The sequence below is a fragment of the Theobroma cacao genome, chromosome 9 (assembly GCF_000208745.1).
Source record: "Theobroma cacao cultivar B97-61/B2 chromosome 9, Criollo_cocoa_genome_V2, whole genome shotgun sequence".
Classification (NCBI taxonomy): domain Eukaryota; kingdom Viridiplantae; phylum Streptophyta; class Magnoliopsida; order Malvales; family Malvaceae; genus Theobroma; species Theobroma cacao.
The window spans coordinates 7,500,489-7,521,503 of record NC_030858.1 but is presented as its reverse complement, the minus strand read 5'-3'; the positions used below and the strand labels follow the sequence as shown (position 1 = coordinate 7,521,503).

Sequence of the window (21,015 nt, the reverse complement as noted above, 5' to 3'; positions counted from 1 at the left end):
CACGGCGAGTCAAAAAGCTCCTGAGTCCGTAACCACGGGTTCGTTTCAGGGTTTCGACGTGCGTTTTGAGGTCCGCGAGGTGTTGGGATAGAGTAAAGAGATGTGGATCGTTGGAGAGGATTGAATCGGACTCAGTTTCAAGCTCGAGGAGAGCTTTAATGGCGGATGAGTTGGAGTTAGCCGATTTGTAAGTTGGGTGAGCTTGTAACTCGTGAGAAGCTTGTTTGAGAGCTTCGAGAACCTTTAGAACTCGTGGGTTATCTTCCTTGGATGATGGGTCTTCCATGGCTACTCGAGCAATGGATGGTTTTTTATGTTATATATATCGAGACGAAGTGTTGAGTTTCTTGGAAGTAGCAGAAAGAGCGCTAAGAAACGAGCCCAACGACCAGTCCTGGTTTTCTCTATTTATATGGTGTATGCCAGAAAGACCGCCTCCGAATTTGAGCCGCTTTGTGTGCTTTGTGATTTTCTTTTGTTTTTCTTGATTATTATAAATTAGTATTAAATTAAATCCATATATATGGAAATAAATTTTGTATTACCATTGTTACTTTTTGAAATTATCAAATTATTATACATGTGAAATTAATGTATTCACCTACCTAATATACATTGTATAATTAGTTGGCATTTCTTGAATATTCAAAAAAAATATTGGAAAATCTTAATTTTCTTAAGTAATTCTTAAGTACTAATTTAATTCCAACTCAAAGTTTGGACCGGAAAAAAAGGTTTGGTGTTTTAAACTTGATTAATGCTTGAGAACACTTAGATTGAAGATGAAAAAGGCACTCACAAATTAGAATAAAAATTTTATATCTTTATTTTGATACCCTATTTGATACTCTTTTTATAATTTTACATCATGTTACCTATTTTATATTATCAACAAAAAAAATCTTAATTTGTAAACTCTAAATCTTAAATCTTAACGGTAAAAACTAAAAATTTAACAATAAAAACTGTTAATATAAAAAATTTATTAAATACATACCTAAAATTATAAAAATGATATTAACGAAAAAAGATAACTTTTGTTCAACAAACTAATGTCATAATGTAATAATACAAACTAAATTTAACGGTCATTATATCTTGTTAAGAGAGTTAAAGATTTAACTTTCTCATTATATTAAAAAGGTATAATTTCCTATTTGTAAAAAAGAAAAAAAAAGACAAGGTATAATAAAGATATGAATGATTAGAATTGGAATCATCATTTTGAAAATTAGAATCTTGAAATAAATGAGTAATTTTAATGAGAGAGAAAGAGATTGCCTCTTATTATTATATAGTTTAATATCAATATTTATAAATAAAAAAATATATTTTTAAAACGAGATTAACAGACTTGAATATGGTGTTGATCAGTGGGTCCGAATGGTTTGGTGATTTATGGTTATGCAAGCAAACTGGGATTTTGATGCCTTTAGGAATGATGAATACTTGTGGAAAATGTGGAATATGATATAATTGGTTTATCGTTCTTTTAATTGTGGCCTCTATTTTTTCTTTCCTTCTTTCTTTTTCTTCATTTCCTGTTTAATTTTGTTTTATATTTGGAAAAAGAAAAAAAAATAAAAGATAAGATAAGATCTTGGTGCTTCTTTATTTTCCTATTAAAGAAGTTGGATTTTTTGGGTCAAAACCCATACAACATTTGGGAAGTCATCAGTCAAATCCATTGAATAGTTGGATATTTTGATTAACATTTATTAGGGAATTCTGATTTCAGAAATATGAATGCCCATTTTTACCTTTCTTTTTTATCTTCTTTATTTTTGTTTTGTTTTTTAATTTGAAAAAGAAGAAATTCTAACTTACTCTTTTGAACGGAAAAATACATGTCTTTAGCATCAAACGAAGTTCATATTATCTATTATAACCTAATTTATTAGGAGAAAATGATCTCCATAAGTACTATGGTGAATTTTTTTTTTACAATAAAAATCCAAATCTGACATTTTAAATAAAATATTTGTATATTTGTCAATAAGCCAAATGTTAATATATGAAAAACTAAATTTCATTCCATGCTTAGTCACCTTCAACTAAGAAATGTGAACATGTTTAAATCACTGATCATTTGACCAATTGATTCCAATAAATAATACCTCCTTCATCTCATGCAAACCCGTTGATGACTTAACCCAAGGAAATTGGCATACTATATAATATAATATAATATTATTTTATGGAGCTAATTTAGCATATCCGAATCTAAGCATCCTGGAGCAGGAATAAGTCAATAAAATACTTTGTTTTTAGCATAGAAAATGGTTCTTCTTTGTTATGAATTTCCATGGGGACCAAACTCCAAATTTAATAATTTGTTCTGTGTTTGTGGGGTTTGACAGATGAATTTATTAATTTTGTCCAGTCGACATTATACAAAGGCAAGAGCCCAAATCCGTGGCTGCTAGGTTTTGGTCTTTCACTTCTCTGGCTGAAAGTTTGCATGCCAAAAAATAAGAGCAACCTACTGTGCTGCTGTTGCCAAACATGTAGGGAAATGGGTGTTCATTGTTCATTATGAGACTTGTTTTTTTTGTTGGGTACATACTATTCATTATAAGACTTGACAAAGGGTGCATTTCGCCATAGGAATACAAGGTTCCCCAGCTGTCTAAATTGATACAAGGTTCCTTTGATGTGAATAAAGTTGTCTCTACCTCTTTCAATTCAGACAGCTGGAGTACTGCTCGTGAGAGCAATAAAATGATTCAAAATGAAATTTGGAATTTTGATAGGAAGGTTCAAGTATTTCTTTTCCCAAAAAATATATTTATTTTTATGAATTTATGTATATTACAAGAACATATTTCATTCACAGTTAAAAAGTAGTATACTCATAAAAAAATTATATAAAAATCAATATAAAGTTGAATTAATTAATATTTAATAAGATTTGAATCTGAAATCTAAAAATTCCAAATCTTTCTTGTTACCATTGAAACAAAATTTTATTGACAAAAAATATCGTTTAAATGATCAAATTATTATAAACATTTGATCCAATAATAATTGCTTATACCACTTTCTTTTAAAGAGTTAAATTTGAAGGCTCCCGCCATTATTTGGGTGAGGCGAACTGTATCGAAGATTCACTTGGGCGAGATTAGGGGTTTCGAATTCAGCCCATCAAATTTTAGATCGAGCCGAACGAAGCTCATTACAAACTGGCTTTAGTTTCTTTATCATATTTTTTATTTTAAAAATTGAAATCTGATTTTTTTAAAAATAGAAAATATAAATATGAATAATTGAAACCGAGTTTTCAAAATACTCTATTACGTTGTTAAACATTCATGAGTTTTAACAACTGAAAATTTCAATAAAAACCAAATCTAATGAATTGAACCGGATCAATGACTTTATTTAATCAAATGCGATTTGAGTAAAATAGTTTAATTAAATTGATTAAAAAAATTAGTCTAATTGATTTATTTGGTCGATTCTCAATTTTAAAATTTTTTAATGGAATTGACCAAAAGACAAACTAATTATATATAATATATAATATTATTTTTAAATTTATATAAAATATATACTTTCATTACTAATTTTCATATCATATTTTTATAATTATAAATGAATTTTATAAATTTTAATATTATAATTTACAAAAACAATAAAATTTTGATTTTTTATCTGAAACCGAACTAATCTAATCAATTCAATATTTGATTAATTTATTTTTTTTATATTTAGTCAATTTTAATCAATTTTTAAATTTTTTTTTATTAATTTAGTCTTTAAATATGATAGATCATACCAATTAAACCACTCAATTAATCACCCTCATTCCTAATTGCATATAAATGATTTTTTTTCAAATAATATCCCCCAAATAATGTCAAGCGTTGTATATTTTTTAATTTACCCTTTATCCTCGAGCAAGGATTGGCTTGGATAGACGACCACGTCACCAAGCAAAATACTACTATTTCAAAAGACTTTAGTAAAAATTAAAAGTTAAATTAAACCAAAATTTAGCTGCTCAATTTCAATTCAATTAATTGATTTTTGACCTTTTTATTTTTGTTTAAATAAAAGAAAAATTTGTCTTGAAATACAAAATTTCTGTGCAATTCAAATAAAAAATTAATGATAATATGAATTATTTCAAATTGGATTGATTTATATTTTTACCAAATTAAAAATAAATCTAACAGAATTATTATAAAAAATAAAATTAAACATTATACATAATGGTACCAAAAAGTATTTTATAATTATCAAAAAAATAAAAACAACCTAAGATTATGAATGGATTTGATTTTTTTTTCAATATTTGTTCGAGTTGTTATTCTTATTTTCTTTTAACGGTTTAAGAACACTAAAGACGTATTATAAAAAGTAATGCCAAATATTATATTCTCACCAAAAATGACAATGAAACAATCAATTTTAATCTGACTGGCACGTGCCTAATGTGGGACCAACCGACACATTGATCAATATCTTACAGCCACGTGTACACTGTTCGTCAATCAGAAGAATATTCCTTAAGAACACGCAATCGATAAAGCAACACGACAAACTGTCATCTCTGACGTACGCCACCTAGGCCATACCATACTGTCTCCTACTAACCCACGCCATCCCTCCTCCTTAGCCATAGCCATGGCCATTATTAAGCTGCATAGCTGATCCCTACGAATTTCCAATCATTGCCTTTCAAACTCACCTCTTCAGACGATTTCCTAAAGGTACTCTCTTTTCTCTTTTTTTTTTTTGAATGAAATGTTGATTTTTGAGTTCTTCTTGTTTCTGATCTTTACTTTTTCTTATTGGCGATCTTTTCTGGGTTGTTGTTAGAATTAAAAAGTAACTGTCTTTTTCAGTTTAAACAAATTAGCCGAATCTTGTAGTTTTCCCCCTTTTCTATTACATTGATGTGATAATGATCTGTAGATAGTTTCCAATGTTTATTAATGGAGTTTTTTTTTTTTCCATTTATCAATGATGCTATGAGTATAGTTTTCAGCAATTATCTGTTTCTGTATGTTGTGATGGTTTGACTTTATTTGTGTTTTCAAATGAGGAGATGATGTTTTTTTTGACAAAGGGTTGTAGCAGTTTTGGTGAACTTTGTTGGGTTAGACAGTTGGTGTGAAATGAAGATAGGTGTTGATATAGTCCAATGAAGGTAGTTGTTCCCTAGTGGATTTAGTGCCACCTGCAGATTATGTAAAGCAATGGCAACCATGATAGCCAACAACTAGTTTGTAGCCAAGACAAAAATTTTGAGTATGAGGACTATTAGCAGATGCTTCGGTTTCTGGCTCCATTTTATCTCCTCCTATAATACTTAGCTTAAGGGTCTGAACTTTGAACATCAGTCATCTACTACTGATGGAAGAAGGGGAGTAGTGCGGTAACAAGGCCCCTTTTGATGGGTTGGACTCTAACTGCTTTGCAGGGTGGTTTGGCAACTTTCCTTTGTAGAGAATGGAGATTGATTGAAGAGTATTTGCCACCATGTTTTTAAGTCGTGTCATGATTTTACTGGATTTTCCACACAACCTAACAAGCAAGTTTTAAACAGAAGCAACTATTTTCACAAAATTCTGCTCCTTTGATGATTATTCCTATATTTCAATAATATCTTGTTTCATTACTTCAACAATTTCCAAAAGTGAAAAAAGTTCTTTTTTTTTTTGTTCTAAATGTATGGATTAGAGCACATACAGGGTGGTTTGTTTTCAATGTATTATGCATCTTTAAGCCTTCTTGACTGGGACATGTAGTCAAATTTTTTTATAATAGTATTTGTTAATTGCAGGTGTTGCTTCTTGTATTTTTGGTACATTGGTGTTTAATCTTGGATGGTGTAAACCATATGTTTATTGTTTGATTGATCAAGCATCATGCCAGGGGTCACTAGGATGCAGTCTTTGCTGTTTCTACTCTTATTCACATCCTTCATTTTCTTGAACTCTGTGAACAATGTGAATGCTGGTATCACAAGTGTTTTCATTCGGAATGAGTGGCCATCGGTTGACATCCCTCTTGATAATGAAGTATTTGCAGTTCCCAATGGACATAATGCACCACAACAAGTAAGATTTTTTTTTTGTATTATTTTCATATATTATGCTGCTAGACAAAGTTTATCAACATATGTCTTCATCAGTGCTATTTGTTTTATCAATCATCATTACCTGGGCTTGTAAAAAGAATCAGGCAGTGCAAAAATGAGCAATTTTTTTTTTTCAAATAAAAAATAAAGACTGAAGATTGTTTTCCTCTTTCATATTCTCTATCTCACTACTTACAGCATTGGATATACCATGCTCTCCCACTTTGTGAGGCATGTCATTTGCTGTTACTGACTGTATTCTTTCTAGGTATCAAGTAGTTTTCAGGTTACCCTTTTTTCTGAGATAATTAAGGGAACCATCATTCAAGAATAATTGTTTAGGCAGACACGTATTGTATCTATGGAACATGCGGGCTTCATTACGAATCTATGCATTATTTCTGTCAGATTGTGTTGTTCACTGATAATGACTCAACAAAATTTGTCCTCATGAAGCATGCTTTCCCAATTACACAAGGGCATTATACCATTTATGTCTTTTCATGCTGGTTTCTATTCCAATCCCTTTGTGCATCTATTTATAACATGCATGTTATTTCAACTGAAGGTGCATATAACACAAGGGGACTATGATGGAAAAGCTGTGATTATCTCATGGGTCACAGCTGATGAACCAGGGCCCAGAAAAGTACAATATGGCACATCAGAGAAAAATTATGAATTTACTGCAGACGGGAAGATGACAAACTACACCTTTTACAAATACAATTCTGGCTACATTCATCATGTTTTTGTTGATGGCCTTGAGGTAATAATCATTATTGGGGAAGTAATACTTTCACTAATGGCTTAACTTCTTCAACATGGAAAGATATTCTTAGTTGCCAGTAATTATTAGCAGCTTATTCTACAGCCAGTGTATGTGTGGATTTTTTCTACAGAGGAATTAATTCTTTAGCTCTTGTATTACTCCAAACTTACAAGAATGGGTTTGGATTTGAACTTATAGTTGGTGTCGTTAACTAAATGTGACAGGAAGAAATTTGTTGCTTAATCATTTGTTTATTGTTTTCAGTATGACACCAAGTACTATTACAAGATTGGGACTGGTGATTCCACACGAGAATTTTGGTTTCAAACACCTCCAGAGATTGGTCCAGATGTTCCTTACAAATTTGGAATCATCGGTGAGTTGTTTCCTCTGTAATCTAAAGCAATATGGGTATTTTCAGTCACTAATTTTTTTTCTTTTTTGAGAAGCAATAGTCTGGAGAAGGGAGAAAAAAAAACAAACACCCACATGGCCGGGGAAAAAAAAGGGCCAAATTGCCAAAAGCCATTGCTCAAAATCTCCTTCTCTTTCATCCATTCAAGATGACGAAACATTAATTCTTTTATGGTTCCTTACAATACCCTCTTTTTCACCTTTGTGAAAAAATTCTTGTTTACATTTCATGCCCCCTTAATGGCTAATGCTTTCTCTGACCCACAAATTCTTAACTGTAGCAGAAAAATCCCACTTCCACTTACTTTATCTGCCTCTTTCTTCACCAATTATATTCACCATAAAACCCATACTAAATTTCAAAAGAAGGAAAGAAATTTTCTAGTAGAAAGAATCGACCTTTAAATGAACTCTGACCCCTTCAAGAATCATCACGTTGCTTCATCACACCCCTGGCAAACATCAACAAAATGACAAGGAATCCCACTCTGCTGCCCCTCCTAAAATTATAGCCGCAGTCTTTCCTTTATTTTGTCCTGTCACTCACTTGAATCAGGCTGTTTTGATGTTAGGCAAGTTCCTGGTTTCAAATGAATAGAAATTGGATACTTATACATACAAGCACTAATGAAGATGGATGAGAACACAAAGATCATTTATGCATGCACATAAAACACACCCAAGCTTATACCAAGAGTTATTCTTGAATCATGACCAGAAAAGAATTAGCAAAGTGCCCATTACCACTTTTGAAAGAAATACTGCTTTTAGTGTATTAGAATTCATTAATTGATTAAAAAAACAAAATGCTTAACTACATATGAACTCTTATTACTTCTGGTGACAAGGAAAATTTTGGTAATTTATTGAAGATAAGACAAATATTATCTTTTATGCTGGAAAACAAGTAAAAAAAGCACATTGCAAGACAATAGGAAAATTGAAGTCAGCTCCATGAAGCTTAAAATCCCAACTAGTTAAATTGGCTGCACAAATCCTTATTCACCATTTAATCTTATTCAACTTCTTAATCAGCCATACCTGCAGATTTTTTCTGGTCTCTCTCTCATCTTTTGTGGAAATTCAACTCAATCCACATTAATTAGATCAGATAATTTCATACTTTCTTGATGCCAAGTCTTTTTATGAACTCATATTTATGTGTTTCTTCTATACCATTTCATTTTCTTGAATTTATGTTGATTAAAATGTTTTTAATATGTTGCAGGTGATTTGGGTCAGACGTATAATTCATTGTCCACCCTAGAGCATTACATGCAGAGTGGAGCACAGACTGTCTTGTTTGTAGGAGATCTTGCATATGCTGATAGATATCAGTATAATGATGTTGGTATACGGTGGGATTCATGGGGTCGCTTTGTTGAGAGAAGTACTGCATATCAGCCTTGGATCTGGGCTGCTGGGAATCATGAAATAGAATACATGCCTTACATGGTAAAGCATTGAACAAGCATTACTGCTGAGGTTTCTCTTGTAACATATTATTGCAAAAAATCATAAGTTATTTTCTGCTACTATGAACTTCACCCAACTTTACATGCTGCTTCTGATTATGCAATGCGTAATAGTATTTGCATGCCACCTGAAGCATTTTTCATCAGCTACCATGTTGGCCAAAATTGTTTTGGTGTCCATTGTTCTCAACTTATAAGCCTAGAGTATTCCTGAAGAAGATTCAAGGTTATTCTTTGATTTCCCTAGATCAACATTTTGGTTTTATTATTGTTAGATCTCATCTCATATTTATCTATTAAAAGTCTGACTGCTGATTTTCTATGTGCTAGCTAACCAGAAGAAGATATTTAAGGTCTTCTCTTTCTTGTTTTATTCCATTTGAGATGCACTTGACTTGATATTAAAAGTTATGGCATAGCTGACACTATTTATAATATGTTACTGAAGTCTAACAAAGCTACGACACTATTTACAAGTTCTCACTCTTTGCAGTAGAACATTCATAATCATTCTTGTTTGGTGCTTAACTTTCAAAATTCTGAAAACATGTGCAGGATGAAGTTGTTCCTTTTAAATCCTATCTCCATCGCTACCCTACACCTCATTTGGCTTGTAAAAGCAGCAGCCCTATGTGGTATGCTATTAGACGTGCATCTGCTCATATAGTTGTGCTATCCAGCTACTCTCCATTTGGTACCTTTTCTTGTCCTCTTCAATTGTTTATATTCATAAGCTATTCAGCATCCTGACCTTTCTGGTCCTCTTCTCAAGATTAATTGGCTTAGCCTTCTATTACCCCAGTGCTCAGTTAGGATTTTCTCCTCTGAGAGGGCAGTTGCTTCTTTCTTGTCTTTTTTACATCTTACATCAGACCTGATTTATCCTTTTCATAACAGTGAAATACACACCTCAGTGGGTGTGGCTCAGCAAAGAATTAAAGAGGGTTGACAGGGAGAAGACCCCTTGGCTCATTGTCCTTATGCACGTTCCAATCTACAACAGTAATGAAGCACATTTCATGGAGGGTGAAAGCATGCGAGCAGTCTTTGAAGAATGGTTCATCCATCACAAAGTTGATGTAGTCTTTGCTGGTCACGTTCATGCTTATGAAAGATCTGTATGGTTCTTTCCTTAAAATGTCATTTTTCATTTTTCCTTGTTTTCATTACTTTTATTTTGCATTATCCAACTCTTTCAAGGTAAATTTTTTTTAAATGATTAATTTGATGTTTATCTGAAGATAATTTTGTCAAAGTAGTAAAATTAAGTTTTTGGAATATTTTCCTCTGTCATAAAACAACTCAATTCGGGCAAGTTGTTGCATGAAATAATTCAAAATTTCCTTCCAATGGTAAAATAAGCCAATCAGGGACTCCATTTGTTTTAGATATTTATTTTATTTATATGTATATTTTAAAATGATAAGAAAGATAAAAGCCTTTATAAATTCCATTTTGTTAATAATGAATGAGAGCTCTTTTCTCTATTGGAAATTTGGAACTAAAAACCACAAGTTCCAGTATTTTTCTTTCAAAAAGTAAAAATTGGCTATTTCATTGAAGTCTGGATCGTGAGAGGAATCCATTCTGATTGTCATGATTGAAACATTAATAATTCTGAAATAGCGACATTGAGCCCTCATAATCATACTGATACTGAACTCTAGAGTGATACCTATTATGTTCTCACATGATATGGTTATATTTTATTATAGTTGGTGGTTTATTTTCTGAAAGGAATGCTCATACTTTTTCCTGCTGAACTTTCAGTATCGAATCTCAAATATAAGGTACAATGTATCAAGTGGAGAACGATTCCCCGTACCAGACAAATCAGCTCCTGTTTACATCACTGTTGGAGATGGTGGAAATCAAGAAGGTCTAGCAGGAAGGTTAGTTAGATGGGATATTTGAAAATTTCTGCCTGCATAAAGCAACAATAGTAATAACAGCAATGATGATTCACAGTTCGTTTACAATTAATCCATAAGTAACAACATTCCTCATCGTTTTTAGCACATGTTTTTCGGTTATGTAGATTTAGAGATCCCCAACCAGAGTATTCTGCGTTCCGAGAAGCCAGTTATGGCCATTCAACGCTGGAGATCAGAAATAGGACGCATGCATTCTACCACTGGAACCGCAATGATGATGGGAAAAAAGTGGCAACTGATTCGTTTGTATTACACAATCAGTACTGGTAAGTACAATTAACCATTTGTTGCTCTGGTTAGCCGGTGGTGCAACATGCAAGTTTATGGTATTTGACCTGTCAGCTTCATTAGTTACATGAATTCACAAGCTAGGTTCCCATCTTATCTGTTACTTGGGACATGAAGATTGCAACCACCACCTTTTTCTGATATAAATGGATTTTTCAATTTGCAACAGAGAGAGTGTACAAAAGCACAAAATCATGGACAAAACTCTAGTTCTTTATCTATACTTCTGTTCACACATTGTGGGGTTTTGGTCATCGTTATTGACACTCGCTATAGTGAGACCTTGTAGTCCATTTGAAAAAAAAAAATATGCACATCATTTTGATTTATCAGTCAGAGAGATATTAATTTGTGTACGGCTGTATGTTAGATGAGGAAGCATCATAGTCTGCAGCGAAACCCAGAACTAATGATCAAAATCAATTAATTTTGCTCAAGTTGAACAATCACATGAAGCATTCTTAGAACTAAATATTTAAATATTTTTAGAGCATTTGCATGGACTTATTAGCTTATTGAGATATTTGCATCTGGGAAAAAATTTACAGTAGGAAAAATAAGTTAAGAGTATCAATACATTTAGGCTCTCAGGCTTTCTTAGCAGCATGGTTACATAGAAATCTAATCCACAGAAAACTGGGAAAAAACTAAACAATTACAAAATTTTGAGGTGCAGATATGTTATTGAATTTACAAGACGAGGTTTTTCTTGCAGGTCAAGCAATCTGAGACGAAGAAAACTGAAGAAGCATTATTTAAGGAGTGGGCTTGGGCGGATTGCTTCTTATTGAGAAGATAACTAGCACCTCTGCCATGATTGCTTTGATGTAATTTCAGTAAGAAGATGAAAATGCCAACAATGATCAAATGCAAACTCGTTACTGGAGATGCATGGAGTGATCGTCTTCTTCTACTTCGTGCTCGAATATGTAACGTTGAAATGGTTAATAAGTTGAGAAACTGTAGTAAAATCTCTAAAATAATCACTATTCAAGAATTGGGGTGGTTTACTTTGATTCTATGTAACATTCGACAAGGGTAAACTTTTGTTTTGCCTTTGCTCACATTTCCATTGAAAATAAACAGGATTGTAGGAAGCTTGCTTGCTCTACATGAGTTATACATGAGAGATTTTGAGACATCGAGTAAAGATTTGTCGCAAAATGCTTGGTGGATTACCTGCGGCTTGCATCAGACATTCGGAGGAAACTGGTAAGCAACAGTAAGATCAAAAGAGATCGTTACTTTGATGGGAAAACAAGGGCAAAGGAAAAAGTTGAGTGACAGTATCCCACTCTGCATGCTAAAGCCTTGGGCAAATCCCAGTTTCTCATGTAAAGATTGGTATAGTATCCCAAAACTCAAAACTTTACACAAAGCCTAGAGCCGTTAAATAATTTATGTACACAGTTTATAAGTGTTAGCTCCCATAAATACCTTACCCAGTGTATCGGCAGGGTGGGTACAACATCCTCTCAGAGCTATGTTTCACTTTCTATGATACTGAATATGGCCAACCCAGGAATCAGAATAAACTGGCTTTGGCATTGACTGGAGTTGCAATCTCAAATATGCAGACCTTGCTCTCTCCAATTAGAACTCAGAACTTGCCTTTGGATCACTTAGGAATCACGGAAAATCGGCTGTGGCATCCACTTGAGGTACAGATTCAATTTTCCAGATTTAGCTCCCTCTAGCTGGAGGCTATCTTTGTATTCCCCTTCCAGTATAACCCTAGTCAATGTCAAAATGCACCTCCCCATGTAGTCCTGCAAGATTGAAAAACAAAAACTATGTCAGCATATACTACCAAAATTTGAAATTGGTGCCTGCACACGCTAGCTCAAATGTAAAGTTTATACCCCAATTCACTTACACTCTCACCCCAACCACATCAGCCAAACCCAAATGGCAAAGTATACAGTGTCAAGAAATCATCAAGTGATTCATTTTCAAAACTAAAAGAAAAAGGAAAGAAAAGAGGAACAGTTAATTGATCATAGAAACTCAAAATCAAATAATCTAATTTCATAACTACCAATAAAGCATTGAAAATGATGCAATCTAGCATCCAAAGGCCCCAAGGAAGAAGGATTCCATCACCCCAACCTTCAAACCCATTTAACTGAAGGAAGTAGCTTAAAATGTACTACTACATTGCCTGATTAGTAAATTTATGACAGGTAAAGAGAACAATTTAACAGTAAAAGCAAATAATTTACCTTCCCAAAAGTGTCATGGTCCCAGACTTCAAGGATAAGCATATCATGTAATCCATCCTCAACAACAAAGTCAAAAGTTTGATTCCAAACGGGATTCAAGCTGTCATTCACAACCTGACAAAGAAAACAACTATAAGGACCAAAGAACCTTTATACCCCCATTCCTGAAGATAAAAATTAATAGATGCATAGAAGAGCCTAGAATGGTTCGCTAAAACTCGCAATTTGCTATAATATTATGCAGAGCAAAAGGACAAAAACAAAAAGGAAGTCCAAGAAAAGGTGACCTTTTTAAGGAAATCATAACTAAAAGAATCCTTTAAAACACTCAAAAAATAACAAAGATACGTGTTGGCTAAATGGTAGTCAACTTAACCACCAAATCAACAAATAAATAAAGAAGGATAACAACTTCCACCTTTGGGCAATCAAATCTTACCCTAGTTTTGTTTCTCGCCTCTGATTTTTTCATAGTGAGTACAACATAGGGATCAGCCTTCCCCATTAAATCTACAACAGGCAAATCTTCAGCAGATATCACAGACACAGACAGTACTCCTCTAATAATAACCTCCTTTTTCTTCTGTGTGACTGTTTTTTCATTTTCAATAACTTCGGTTCCATTCACTCCACTTTTAAGAGCCTTCTCCAAAGAAGTCATTGAAAAGTTAGAGGAAAAGGGGTTTGTAAAACTGTTCTCTGTACCAAACGGACAGTACAAGAGCTCCAAGTGCACCTAACAACCAAAATAACAATTTCAAGCAAAACATAAATACCATAATTTTATACAAGTACAGAATTTCTTTGAAGGATAAACAACCTAAGAAAATACAGCATAAGAAAATTATAACTTATAACTGAATGAATGAGTTTATGTGAGAGAGTAACTATTGATTTTCAAACAAGTGAGCTATAACCACAACAGGCAGATACAAAGTACCAAAGAAAATGCTTCCTAAAGGTTTGAAATATCTTTATTAACCATCATGGAAGGAACACATGTTGATGTAAATTGGGAAGAAAGATACAAGGAAATCAGATTTGAATTCCAATAAAGTATGCTTATTAAAGAGGTTTGATTATGAAAAGACCAGGCCAAGCACTTGCATGAATAGCACTTTGAACCTGCACTGCAGGCATTACACTTTGAAAGAATTAAAAGCTACTCTAAAAATTAATTTCCCTTCCCTTAATTCAGTTTAGCTTAAAACATATATGCAAGCACACAAATGCAAGAATCTCATTCTACTAAAGTAGGGTAATCAACGTCCTCACCTGTCCCCGGTACTTAGTATCTCTCTGGATCTCCAAGTCTTTAACCAGATTCAACCAGACATCCTTCACTTTACCAGGTTCAAGTTCCTTTAGCTGTACTTGAGCACATCCAATGAGCTCCGCTGCCTGAACCCCTTCATCATCATAAATTTTTACCACCAAGTGCTGAGTTGTTGCATCCTCAATGATAAACTCATAGTGTTCATTCCAAATAGGATTCAACTCATTGTTCTGGGGGAAAAAAAACAAAACATTTCTTCTAAACCTACTGGAAAATATTTGAAACAAATTTTCTTTTCTAAGGAAAGAACAAGGAGGAAGCAAAGAGGAGAGGGATGACTTACAATAGTTTTACTTTTTTTTGTTCTGCTAGGTAAAGGGCGTACATGTAATACAGCATAGGGATCCGATTTTCCAATGATATCTTTGTTTGTTAAGTCACGTGCCTGGACAAGCTTCACCTCTAACATTCCAACTGGCTTCAACTCCAAATCACTGCAAATAGAAAGACATTAGCTTCTTCAACCATCAGCCCTTCCACTCCTTAGATGTTGGGGGAAAAGTGAAAGAGAGAGAGAGAGAGAGAGATACCTATAGTCACCAGGCAAAATGGGAATAATTTTTCTGACAGGCCACATGATAGAATCTTCAATAGCATCCCGTATTGTGCTCTGTATGGGAAACAGTATAATAAGCACATAACTTAAATCTGTTTGACATATTAATAACACCTTCCATCTCTCAGCATTGAAAAATAAAAACTTAGTGTACATTGCCATGCGAATAATGGACACCTATGTGATAGATCAATCACTAACTTGTCCAGGAGTAAGCACACCTAATAATTTAAGAGAAGCCACACAGCATCCATAATATAATCATCACTAGTAACATAATCCTTGACAGCACAAAGAGATGGTAATCTTGGTGGGAAATTCTCAAAAAATTCCCACTCAGATGAAAGCAAGTTACACCATACCATGCTTAGCAACAAGTACCATGGACATGATAAAATGCCTAATAAAAGAACTACCTAACTTTTTCATCGGTCCATTGAGACTTGATGATCATGGCACTAAGATCTCTTTCCTTTGTGCTAGAGACCATCCTGTAACGTACCAACAGTTTAAGAACTCACAAGTCAGTATTATGATTGCTTTCTCCTTTCCACCTGCCCCCAATTTCACTTTTTGCTGTAATTTAGTTCAGCTGATGCATCTAAAACCTAATCCCTGCACATGGGAGCTTTGGCCTGAATCTCAGCACAATTATAACTTTCTGGAGTCATCCTTGTATCAAGGTGTGTCATATTTCTTAGCATGTTAAGAAGTTTTACAAACTAAATTTCTAAGATACTGTGTTATGTTGAGCAGATGAAAACCAAAAGTGAAAATCTCGAACTGAAATTTAAAATTCTCTCCAGAAGCAAAAAGTTTCGCTCGGTGGCAACATTAATGCAAAACTTAAGATCATTGAAGAAACTCTGAAGGTGATTGATACAACAGAAAAAATCATTTATTGAATGTAGTAAAATAGTTGAGTGTCAAAAGTCACACATACCTCAATAGCATCAGAAAGTCCAGGAATAGTTGATATGTCACCACCAATAACTTTCAGGGTGAAATCCAGCTTTTTCTGCAAGGCCAAAGATGCATATTCACCTAGTTATATTGATTGCTTGCATATCTTTGGTGCCAGTGTGCAGTGTATGTGTAATTAAACCAAGCATGCAAGGGCGAAATATTACACCTTCAGTAGGCTAGGTAAATAATAAATTTTTCTTCCACTGGAACCACTGCTGTTATTTACAAATACACTTCTAAATATCATGAATACAAACTTCAACAGAAGCTATGGGTATACATCAGTTTTAACCAAGAATTTTATACTCAGCAATCTTATGGTTCCTATTTAGCAATCAAATTAAGCACTATTGCAAACTTTCCATCTTGGAAAGAGTCCCGGGGGGGGGGGGGGGTCGGGGGTGGGGTGCTGCAAAAAAAACACAGGGACCGGAAACATGAGTCAATCTGCCAATTACAAGTATTATAAGGAAACCAACAAAACTAAGATCTGCTTATGTATTGAGTGAGGACAATTGTATTGTTCAGTGTTATAAACCTACTTCAATGATTAATTGAATAGCAAACCAGTAAGAAAATTCCATCAGATTCTTTGAGCATCACATTCAGGACTACAACATAAATTGCATTCAGGTAAATACTATATGCATCACATACCTCCCTGATACACTATAAGTCTATAGCCCAAAGTACATAAGTAAATTTGCATCTCAATCACATTTCCTTCTACACCTACAATTGAAGCTCATTCTCTATCGGTAAACATGTGTGCTCAACATGCACTGACTAGTAATATTGGAAAGAAATAGTGTACCTTTTTTCTCAGAGAAAAACAAACAGCTCCAAAACAAGGAAACTCATTCACCAGTGGCTTAAATATAAACCTGAAAACTCCAGTGAATCCAATATCTTTCACCTAAGTCAAAGGAAAATGGAATTAAAATCAAGTGATGTCATTCTGGAGAAAAAGCTTAACAACTTGACATGATGCTGTTATGTAAGCTTAAATCCAGTGCCAATGATAAGTAAACCCTCAATAAAAAAGAATACAATTTGTTCACCATATCACAAGATTTGAGCTGTTTACAAGCATAGTTGTTCATGCAATACCAAACGGGAGGCGAGGGGTGGAACATTTCCCAACAACAAAATATTTACTATCAAATAGTTCTAGGAATGTAAGTGGACATTGATTGATACATACAAACCAATGTCTGCTAGATTGTAGGCATATTAAAAAGATCCCAAAATACTACACATACTTGGTTTGTATTTCTCTTAGTGATCAAACTCTTGGATTACTACCCAACAAATGCCCAAAACACTGAAGTTTTTAGGATCACCATTCAATAAAGTTATACTTCCAATCACATTATATAAAAATAAAGCAAGGAGATAAGGCACATGTTTTACAACCCTTCAATAAGATTAACAATGGCAAACCAGAAATTTGGCAGCAGAGCACACATAGAACAAATTTCTGACAATAGGGATGAAGAATATTGTAGTTCTTTATTCTAGAAGCAACGATACATAAATCTAAATGGCACATTTAATGGGAATCCATGCGAGAAACCATAGCAAATATGCAAACTAAGCCAGAAATCACCTGCACAGGTAGTGATACACCGAGATAAGTCTTGATATCAAGTATTATACTTGAATTTGCATCCCACTGCATTTCCATCTCCATTGTAACACTATCAGCTCCATCTTCAACAATACTCACTCCTAAAGAATAACATTGCTTCATAAGAAGTAGAAGATAATCAAAATTCTACAGACCCAACCAATTTTTAGAATCTTCATCCGGCTATTCACCCAGAAAAGTATCATTTTGAGGCCAACTCCCACTTCCCACTCCCCCACCGCCACCCCCCAAAAAAAAAAAGAAAGAGGAAGAAAGGTCTAAATTTGTTCATACCTAATATGGATATATTAAGGCCCCGCTTGGTTTTTACTATTTTCCTTCGCTTCCAGAAGAAAAAGAACAAAAAGTATGCTTTGATTTAAACAAAAAACAAAAGCAAACAATATTTTTGAAATTTATTAAAAATAATCTTCATCAATAACAAAATACATGATTTTGCTTTCATGTAGAACAATTATGTTTAAATTGATTTTTTATTTTAGTCATATGCTAGAATTAATCACCATCCATAAAATTCAAATGGCAACAACGAATGGCATTAAGAAAGACCGTTAACAATTCAAAACCCAAAAATAACGGTAACCCAATAAGAAAATATAAGAATTAAAATTTTCAAAATGTAGAAATCATTTCCATGAACTAACCCGTAAACTGTGGTGCAACAGTGCCAAGAGTAAACTTGGAAAACTTTAGTGATGACAATATAATCGGCCTATATTGTTCAAGCACCGGCTCCACCGAAGCCTTTATCAGATCAGATGCTGCCTATAATAACACCAAATTTAGAGGACTTTTATTTTTTCAGAAAAAGAAAAAAGTCAATATCTTCTTTTTCCTTTTTCCTCTGTTTTATTCATTAACAAAAGCTTTACCTTATCAACGTAAGGCCAGATCTTCGTAAGATGCTGATTAAGCCAATTCAGCTTCTGGCGCTGCGAGAACACCACCCAAGAAGGGTAGAATTGTGCCGGCAAGATCTTTCTAGAATCTTCCACTGTCATTCTTGCAAAAGCAGCCACCATCTTTGCCTGCAACCCCAACAAAAAAATTTTAAAATAGAAAGAAAAAGTAAAAATGAAATTCGAAGAAGAAGGAAGTAGAAGAACTAACGAGCTCATTTCGAAGCTTGGATCGGGAGTTCTCGGACCGAACAAAGAGTACGATAATACCAAGGCCGACGACGAGACCAATCAGGAGTCCGACAATGAAGCCCATTTCACGGAGAGAGAGAAGTTACTGTAAGATTGGAATTGCAGAGGACGAGAAAGAATTACTACTATTTTTCTTTTTTTCGTCTGAGAGTGCAATAATGGAGAAACTTCAAAAGTTCCCAAAAAAAAAGAAAAAAAGGTTAATAGTGGAGGATTTAGCAGGGGCTTAAGTAGCAAAATTGAGAAATTAAGGCAACAAATGGATGATTAAGACTTTAATAATATTCGGGGGGCGGAGAAATCGGGTGGGATGGATGCAAGAATGTGAGTGAAAAGGTCGTTGCCGACACAAAGGCGATCCTTTTGGGTGTGCGGTGCTTTGGCTTATTAGCCCATGTTTACCAATGAGACTGCGACACGTCGGCTTTGGATTTTTGATGGGGTCTCCCAGGTTGGTTTTGTTCTTAATTGTTCCCTATATTTTTTTCTTTTAAACTGGCTGAATCTGACATGTGGCGATAATAATCCGTGTAATCTTTTGCTTCCACTAATTTTATTTCTATACGGAGTTGAATGTGTTATCTTAGACTACTAAAAAGATAACTTTTCTCTTCTGATTTATTAAAAAGAAACCTAAAAGTTTTTATATTTTTACATATTGTTACGATGACTGTGAATAATAAAGATTAGTCTGCGTCAACAGTGTACTTAATGGGTATCCTATAATCAAGACTTTGTATTATTTGATTTGATTAAATAAAATTAGAACTTTCTATAATTAAGTTTTGATAATAAAGTTATTAACAGTCCCGGGTTTAAGAAGAATTCGAGTAATAATTTTAAGATAAGATATTTGGATAGTAATTTAAAAAATTAATTAAATATTTATAAAATTTAATTATATTATCAAATATTAGGGTGCGGATTACGATACCTAAAAAATGATACGTACCTTTTCCCTGAACGTTCGATGTATTGATGGGATGTGGATCAAATTAGATTTTCTGCCTTTTCTTTTCGAAGGTGCCCTTTTCTATTTGCTCAAGTTGTTTAATTGGCTTGGTGGGCTCGAATTAAATAACTAATTAGATTTGTCAAAATGGGTTTGGTTCATTGGGTCAGTTCATTTTTTATTTCATATGAAGTGGGTTGGGTCATGAAAATTTAGACTCATATTTAAACGGGACCTAGATGGGCCAACTCACCAAATCAGTGGGTTGGGGTGGGCTAGGGCGGGCCAGCCCTATGGACCAAAAAAATAATTTTAATTAATTTAATAATTTTATATATTTAATTATATAAAATTAATAATTTAATTACTAATAATATTATTTATTTTATATATTTTAATATATTTAATCTTTACTTATCAAATTAATAATTTTAATTTATGAATTAAATCATAAAATAATTTAATTAATAGAAAATTTATTAACTAAAATTATAAAAATGATTTTTTTTGAAAAAAAAAGAAATGGGCTGGCCCAACCCAACCCATAGGCTAGCAAGGGGTGGGCTGGGTTGGGGATTTCACAGCCCATTTAAAAAATGAATTGGCCCGGCCCGAACTATATTTTTTCAACCCATAAGAGCTAGGGCCGGGCTGGCCCATGTTGACAGGTCTACAGCTAATGGAAAGAAGGCCTTGAGTTGAGTTGAAGCCCAGCTGCGTGGTTCTCATTTGGGGTGAATCTAGGCATGGGGCAGGCTACTGTTTGCTGTCATATATCCTATGGAATCAGCCCAAAATGATCACTTCACCTCAGCCCATCATCCCAAGGAGTTAAGTTTGCCTTTGGTTTCCTTAGTTTTTAATTTATTTTCTTAACCAATTTGTTAGTGTCTTTCACCCCATGCCTTTCCCAGTAGAATCCAGCCTCCATCATTGGGACAAAAGTTACAGGGATGTCATTCATCGATCCTCCCATTATCCTTTTTCTGGTTTACTTTTTTGGACGACAGCAGCAAGTGAAATATCATCATTAACAATTTGGGTTAAAGTGGCACAACGAAAGGATATTGTATTCCTAGTCGAAATCACAGCAAAGATGCACGTTATAACTCTTGAACAACACATGTCAAATATAGAAGTAGTTGCTGTATTTATATTGCCAAAGTTTGATGTCAGTGGGAGACTCGTGACGCAAGGCCCATAACTTTGC

At 33.8% G+C, this 21,015-nt stretch overlaps 2 protein-coding genes across 5 annotated transcripts; one reads left to right on the top strand and one right to left on the bottom strand.

The window, feature by feature from the left end:
• LOC18588841 (bifunctional purple acid phosphatase 26) lies at positions 4,552-12,110 on the top strand. 3 transcript variants are annotated; one of them, XM_018127370.1, is made up of 10 exons: positions 4,552-4,715; positions 5,873-6,068; positions 6,657-6,857; positions 7,125-7,236; positions 8,503-8,729; positions 9,305-9,443; positions 9,647-9,867; positions 10,520-10,641; positions 10,788-10,949; positions 11,687-12,110. In XM_018127370.1, exons 2-10 carry the CDS (start codon positions 5,877-5,879, stop codon positions 11,760-11,762), a joined length of 1,452 nt encoding a protein of 483 aa, XP_017982859.1. In that variant the 5' UTR covers positions 4,552-4,715; positions 5,873-5,876; the 3' UTR covers positions 11,763-12,110. The 3 variants fall into 3 exon arrangements, with proteins under 3 accessions (XP_017982859.1, XP_017982860.1, XP_007013583.2); XM_018127371.1 differs by having other exon boundaries at positions 4,553-4,715; positions 5,884-6,068; XM_007013521.2 differs by having other exon boundaries at positions 4,553-4,715; positions 5,792-6,068.
• LOC18588840 (synaptotagmin-5) lies at positions 12,269-19,243 on the bottom strand. 2 transcript variants are annotated; one of them, XM_018127368.1, is made up of 12 exons: positions 18,813-19,242; positions 18,575-18,730; positions 18,347-18,467; positions 17,661-17,782; positions 16,866-16,967; positions 16,029-16,103; positions 15,060-15,139; positions 14,813-14,963; positions 14,469-14,699; positions 13,633-13,929; positions 13,194-13,307; positions 12,269-12,740 (listed from the first exon to the last, which is right to left on the bottom strand). In XM_018127368.1, exons 1-12 carry the CDS (start codon positions 18,915-18,917, stop codon positions 12,594-12,596), a joined length of 1,701 nt encoding a protein of 566 aa, XP_017982857.1. In that variant the 5' UTR covers positions 18,918-19,242; the 3' UTR covers positions 12,269-12,593. The 2 variants fall into 2 exon arrangements, with proteins under 2 accessions (XP_017982857.1, XP_017982858.1); XM_018127369.1 differs by lacking the exon at positions 13,633-13,929 and having other exon boundaries at positions 18,813-19,243.